The sequence below is a fragment of the Humulus lupulus genome, chromosome 4 (genome assembly GCF_963169125.1).
Source record: "Humulus lupulus chromosome 4, drHumLupu1.1, whole genome shotgun sequence".
Classification (NCBI taxonomy): domain Eukaryota; kingdom Viridiplantae; phylum Streptophyta; class Magnoliopsida; order Rosales; family Cannabaceae; genus Humulus; species Humulus lupulus.
In genome coordinates this window covers 246,453,016-246,460,258 of record NC_084796.1, presented here as the reverse complement: position 1 = coordinate 246,460,258, position 7,243 = coordinate 246,453,016, and the positions used below count along the sequence as shown (strand labels likewise).

Genomic DNA, 7,243 nt, shown 5'->3' with positions numbered 1-7,243 from the left:
TAATACAACAACATTAAATTTTAATGAACAATTTAACCAGCACATACTACAAAAAAATAGTGTTTTAGCTACCAAAAAACTGGTAGCAAACTATGTCTTTTTGGTAGCTAATACCCTTTTTGCTACCAAAATTTTATGGTAGCTGGTTCGTAGCTAAAACCCCGTCGCTAAAGGTTTCTTGCTACCAAAAAAAATTGTAGCTAATTATTCTTATTTGCCACTAATTTTTTAGTAGCTAATAATATTAAATCTAGTAGCTAAAACACCACTTTACGGGACTACTAGAGGTTTCTTGATACTGTAATTTGGTAGCCAATTGCATTTAAATTGGTAGCTAAAGAATTTGTGTAATTAAAATTTATTTTATTTTCAATCACCAAAATCATTTTACTACCACAATTTGGTGGCAAACAATCACAAAATTAGTAGCAAATTATTTGTTTTGTACTTGAAAATTCGATACTTTTGCTACTAAAATTTGGTAGCAAAATTAATAATAAATTAAATAATTTTTTTAATATATAATTTTATTAGTTTTTTAATTTAATTATTTTATCAATTCTATTTTTTATTATAATATTTACAAAAAAACATTAATAAAATATCAAAATTAATTTTTATAAAATAGATAAACAAAATACAAACTAAAAAAAAATATTTAGTACAAAATCAATATAAAACATAATACAAAAATCTATACACATGTCAAAAATTGTACTTTTAGTTCATATTTACATATATAAAGAAGTTGGCAGCAATTCCACTTCTTGCTCCCTCTTGAAGGCTCTTTTCATTTTATTGCTGTTTTTAGTTCCAACAACAATCATTCCTGAAAATACATCACAAGCATTCAGAATTCTAAAATATGAATTTTGTGGACAATTGCAAATAATTGCAACATCCAATTAATATAAAGCATAAAGAAAAATAACAAACACTCAAGGCTTGGGGACACTGAATTTCATTCTCTCATAACAAGGTGCATGAAGAAAAATAAAGGACAATGTTATGAGGTATAATTACAGGACTCTAACAAAAAAGGAAAGGAATGGTTATGAGGTATCCGTTACTTCTCACAAATTGGTAAAATAAAAAATGTTACATTTGTACCAATACCACATCCAACCCCAATATAAGATAGACATGCAACCACTAACCTAAGAAAAACATCTAAAATCTTTCCTTTTACTTTTGGTGCTTTGACTCATTTATAAAATATTTGCATGTCAGTTCAAATGATCTATTTTGGTTATAACTGAGGACTACATCCACCTATAATTTCAAATTGGTCTTGTAATCTTGTTTCAAGGTGCATGTACACTAGCATAGCGTACAGTTCCCCTATCAAAAGTCAGAAATTATATCAGGCTTCCAAAAAAATCATGTTAAGTGAAACAGACAAGTGGTTTAGCTTTCTTTCTTTCTTTCTTTCTGAGAACCATCTTACAGCCTAACCATTGACCATGCATAGCCTTACTAAAGGAAGTAGTACCTGAAAACATCCGGCTTTTGGTCATATTCAACATGACGGCCAGATGATGAATCTCTCCATTTTGATGCTGAAGAAGATAAGTAAGATTAGTTTGGTGCAATAATTATGATAGGTACAAAAGCAGATTGTCATGGTTTTTCTGTTGTCCTATTGATCCTATACATGTTCACCAGCAAACACTTACCCAAACCAAGATCAATAAGATACAACTTCTTCTCATTAGGTGTTCCGGGCAGACCAAGCAAAAAGTTTTCAAGTTTAACATCTCCATGCACAAAACTGGAGTCCAATTAAGAAACACAAAAATAATTAGAGTAGGATAAAGTAAAAGAAAAGATAAGATAAGATATAAGAATGATTAACAATGTACCCTTTGAAATGAAGCTGTTCTAGAATTGATATAGCCTCCACTACTATACAAGCAATTGTATCTTCAGACAACCTTTAAAAAGAGTAGATATTTAGAAATAATCAATGTAAATACCAAAAGGTAATTATTCAAATATCTTTTTAGTTGGGAAATATATGTGTATATTAAGAATAGATAATAAAATCTGAAACATTGGAAAGAGTAACTTGGGAGGAGGAAGAAAGAACACACAATTTCTTACATTTGGTTATTAGTGTTCCAAAGATCCCATAAACTTGGGCCAAGCATGTCCATGACCTATTTTTAGAATAAGGAAATCGTTAGCCATGAATATTTACTGGCAAAAGCAATTTCAAAACAACTAAAAGAATCACTACAGATAGAATGGAAACTGACAAAGATATAGTAGTCTCCTTGCTGGCCTCTATAATGGATAGAGGGAATTCCATAACAACCATTGAGAGAACTGTTATGTTTTTTTTAACAAAAACACCAGTTAGGTAATAAAACTTGGTGATTAATAACTAATAACAATAAAAGTGCACAAAAAAAATTACATGTACACTTGCCACTCATATGGAGGACCGTGACTGCAGCCTTTACTATTTTTATGCTCTAACTTCAAAGCAACCTACAAAAGGTTAATGGGATTGCCATTAACAACATAACAAACTTCCTTAATAACTGTACAAGAGTGAAACATGCGGGAGGGGGCAAAACCTCAAAGGCATCAGGCCCAGTTCCAGCGATACCACCAGCCACTCTTCTTCCCACGAATACTTGTCCAAAACCCTCCTTCCCCAGCTTTCTATCTAACTTGTACAGTGGAGAATTGCCAATCTGCACCTGAAGATGTATTTAAAAAACATCATTAGTATTACACAACAAGCTCAGTCCACAAACTACATGGAGAAGTAGCCTTTTTTTGGAAACCACAAAATTCATACATATCTAAAACACATAAATGTGAAACAGAAATCATGTAGTGTAAAAAGAAACAATTGCACATTTTCAATCAAATAGCTGCAAAGGTTTAAAGGTTCACTTAGCAACAATACATAGTTACTACAAAATACTCGAATCAAATGAAAATAGAAAACTTCTGCAACATGAAAGAGGTGTATGCAACAACTACAATGGTGCCATTTCAAACCAGCAAGGAAAAAAAAATCCAAGAAGTGATAAAACGCAGCCAGTTGTTGACGGTTGTTCCAGTTAAACCATTAGGTTTCTTTTACTCAATTGATTTTCTGAACGCAGTATTGCTAAGTTCTAAAAATAGGTTGAGAACAGAAAAACAAAAGAGTACCCTCTCAGGAAGCGGACTTGTGCTTCCTTCATCGTCAGCAACAGCTAGTTTTTTTACACTTTTCTGAACTCCTAGCTCACGAACGGAAATTAAATTTCCTACTGGCAAGTCTAAACTAGTATTTCCATGAGCGCCGATTCCAGCACCAGTCAGCTTAACATTTTTACCTTGATTCATAGCTCTAGAGCCTCTCCCTCTTCCTCTGCTGGCTGGCACTGCATTTTCAAAATAAGACGATGATGAATTAGCTGAATTTTACAGATAAAATATGAAGACTATGATTTTTAGAGCCTTTACCTATTCTGGTACCTGGGCAAGCAGGTGGAACTAAAATAGCAGGATTGTCTTGCACATTATTAACCCTCTTTGATCGTCGAACTCCACTTCTAGGATCAGCCATTCTATTTCATACACAAAACCTCTCTCCTTTCCTACTCCACCACAATTTTTTTTTAAGAATCAAAATCCGAAGACTTCTGCCTACCACGCAAAACCAAAATGTCATTTTACAATACAAGCTTTCCAAAAGAGACAATAAGGTCATGATTGGCAAAACCCTTTATGACTTAAACTTCAAACACAGAATATCACACCAGCATAAATCAGAAAACAAACTCTTGATGATCACAAATTCGGGCTGAAGTTAAGACCTTTTGTACCTATTGAGCAAAACCATGAAACACACTTAAATTGCTAGATGATTTCAATATTATTCAGATATGTCAAACAAACGCTTATGATGACCATTCTACATGAAATGCAGATTTAGTTGTCACCCATAGTTTACATAGTTCAGTCACTTGTATCAAAGGAAAAAAACCCCACTAGATTCCCTGCAAAAATATATTACATTCTACGATCATCGTAAAAGGAGGAGGACACAAGCAGCATAATGTCTCAGAGGAAGCATCAAACTTTGAAGATTAATTAAGGTAATCTACTGTCATCCATGCTTAATTATCTATACTTAAACAGGTTTACACATTGATGGGAATACACCAAAATTGAACAGAATCTCTACTAATCCTTGAATTAGAATTTAAAATAAAGCCTAATTGGCTAAAAATTATTATCCCAATAGTATAAAAATAGAACACATATAGCCTATTTTCTATCCAACTACTCAAGTTCATATGAAGAAAAATTGGACCTAAAAGACACCCCATAACTTAAAAAAACTCCAACATAAATGCACTCAATGCAGTCACTTTATTCTTGTCCGGCCAAGTTTCAACAAAGTACACATAAACCAGAACAGAACACCCAAAATCAACTTTCTTAAAAGCCAAGCTACCAAATACTCACTCACTTGTTCCATTACATAGATAGAAAGAAGAAGTAGAAAAAAAATGAAGAAATTTCAAATTAAAGTTTTAAGAAACTAATAGAATTGCCATCCAATTTCCCACAAAAGAACTGAATTTTGACACACAAAGAGAAAAAAAAACTCAAAACCTCTCTTAAAGCAGTTCTTCTCAGTAAGTGGCTCTTGGTTTTTCACTTGAAAACAAACATGGATTATAATACCAATAATGAAAAAGATGTACAAACAAAATCCTATAAAGTTGAATTCAGGAAAGCAAAAAAAGATTATCCTCTCTTGATTAGCAAGAAAAAACTATTAAGCTATACAAACCAGGGTGGTACAATAAGTCTGACAACTGAAATTTTACCCAGTGCATGGAGGAGCTGTACTACTGCCATCACAACCTTTCCCACTTTCACCATGCTTGTAAATTCTTCTGCAGACACAAACAATGAAAAGCATGTAAAATTTTGGTACAAGAGAAATAAACTACATATATGCATTCCTCTATATTGATCAATTGGTGACTGTAAATAGCCACAACTAGTAAAACTTTAAACCTTACAGAAATATGCAGCATCTGCTTCTTGAATCTTGAATAATTTTTTATACACATTCAATAGCAATTATTTGACAATACAAGTGAACGAAAAACCAAAATCCTTGTGGACTTTTCAAACTCATCTTTGACATAAAAATTATGTTTCTTGCTTTGAATGTCTAAAACTCTAACCAAGTTTATAGGATTCTGTTTGTACACCAGAGAACCAAAAAAAGAGCACAAAAAGACTAAGTAAGAAGCATAAAGAAGAAGAATACTTTGTTCTTCTTCTCAAGCTTCAAGATTGATTTTTGAGTGAGAGATAGAGAAAAAAAAGATAGAGCTTTAAATCAAATGGGAATTTGAGTTTAATGGCCTGGAGTTGGAGGGGAACTTTTGCATCTTCTGTGGAGCTTTAGAGATAAAAAAATCAAACCCACCTACTAAAAACTATAAAGCAAAGAATATATTCTTTTTTAGAGAGAAACCATAGGCAGAGTGACTCTCTCCACAAACAAAGAAAGAGAGCTCAGTAAGAAGATGATCAAGAGAGAGAGAGAGTGTAACGCCCCAACTCCTAGGACCGTTACGGTGTGCCTTGTAAACAGTGCTAAACTCGCTAATCGAGTCGTTTGGCCAAAAATGTGAACTAAGTATGATTAGTGGTTTAGGGATTAAACATTTTGGTTAAGATGTAACGTTTCACTAGAACATTTAATATATATACTTTCGGATCCCGAAAATATAATTTCAGAGTCTATTACAGAAAAATATTTACAACAGGCCGTTCTAAGCGGCAAAACAGGGTTGAACCCTAGTTCCACTTTAAACCTCGGCCGTGGCAGACGAACAGCTGCATATGTACACGTCATCACCTAAGCTCTCCAACTCAAGGATGGTCCAGCTTCATCTTGCCTTTACCTGCACCACGTAGCACCCGTGAGCCAAAGCCCAGCAAGAAAACACAATAGAGCATGATATAATATCAACAACGATCATAATAACCATTCGGGACTATCAGTCCAAGCAAATAGGTGACAATAGCCAAAAGTCACAATAATGAGCATCGCTCCCTCTAGCCATGTGACGATAGGGTCACCAGGGCTTAACCGATAAGTGATTCTTTCTTAAGTTTGATTAGGATAGGTGCAAGGTGATTAGTCACCAACATAACCTTCCTCATGACTCTAGAGTCGAAACTATGGACAACGTCCCTTAGCCATGTGACAAACGGTCACCGGGGTCATATACCTTGGCTATAGTCATCTGGTCGTAGACCAGGCAAGCGCTTATAAGTTCTTCGACCCTAGGGTCGGTCTAGCATTAATGCCATAGAGCTATTCAATGCGTGATTCTCGACTTTAGAGTCGGTCCCTGACTAGTCAGTGCCATACACAAGCAAGTCATGCCACCAATCGTATACCACATGTTCAATATCCATAAACAAGGTATTTAGCATGCTTACTAAACAGATACCAGTACAATTAGGACCATGCACAACCACAGAGGCTCAAGCTCTGAACAATATCATACCCAGTATACAAAGCATGTCCTAATCACATGTTTCTCATGCATCATATGCAATATATCCAGCAATCCAACATGCACCAATAACAGCCATGCATGTCACGTTTAATAGTCAACCAACATGCATCAAGAATAGCCATGCATGTCATACATAATAATCAACCGACATGCATCAATAATAACCATGCATGTCATACTCAGTAATCAACCAACATGCATCATAATAGCCATGCATGTCACATATACACAGGGTGCAGTTTTCTTACCTCAAAGTCGAGCTAGAATGATTTAAAGAACGACCCTTGAGAACGATCAACCTTTAGTCCTTTAGCGGTCACCTAGTCATAACCAAATATAAGATACCATCAATAAAAATGGTCAACATAAGTTTCCAACCCAATATCTAGCCTCCGGGACATCAATCCCCACTTAACCGAGTACTAGGATCAACCTCGAGGCCTTAAGCTAGCATCCTTAGGCCAAAAACCCATTTTTGGCCAAATCTGCCCTGATGGGCCGCGGCTCACCATAGCCATGCCGCGGCTCACCCTCAAACAGAGGCATAATTCCTCCCGGAAACACACTCAGGCCGCGACAGACCATAGACAGGCCGCGACACATTACGCAAACCAGCAAGCCACCAGCTTGCTTCCCCTGCGTTTCTCCTCGAAACCAAACCTTCAAACTAGTCCCAAACC

At 35.2% G+C, this 7,243-nt stretch overlaps 1 protein-coding gene across 1 annotated transcript; it reads right to left on the bottom strand.

Annotated features, from left to right (window-relative positions):
- Window positions 1-599: 599 nt before the first annotated feature.
- On the bottom strand, window positions 600-5,028 carry LOC133831570 (casein kinase 1-like protein HD16). Its single transcript, XM_062261937.1, has 9 exons — window positions 4,845-5,028; window positions 3,469-3,647; window positions 3,172-3,386; window positions 2,583-2,708; window positions 2,420-2,493; window positions 2,104-2,159; window positions 1,677-1,771; window positions 1,493-1,559; window positions 600-829 (listed from the first exon to the last, which is right to left on the bottom strand). The coding sequence occupies exons 2-9, from the start codon at window positions 3,569-3,571 to the stop codon at window positions 732-734; spliced, it is 834 nt and encodes a 277-aa protein (XP_062117921.1). The 5' UTR covers window positions 3,572-3,647; window positions 4,845-5,028; the 3' UTR covers window positions 600-731.
- Window positions 5,029-7,243: the final 2,215 nt, after the last annotated feature.

Coding starts and splice junctions, on each gene's coding strand:
- LOC133831570 (XM_062261937.1), bottom strand. CDS start 3,571: ATGGCTGATCCTAGAAGTGGAGTTCGACGATCAAAGAGGGTTAATAAT. Junction 2,160..2,419: donor TATGAGTGGCAAGTGTACAT/GTAATTTTTTTT, acceptor TTCTAAAAATAG/GTCATGGACATGCTTGGCCC. Junction 1,772..2,103: donor TGGAACACTAATAACCAAAT/GTAAGAAATTGT, acceptor ATTGGACTCCAG/TTTTGTGCATGGAGATGTTA.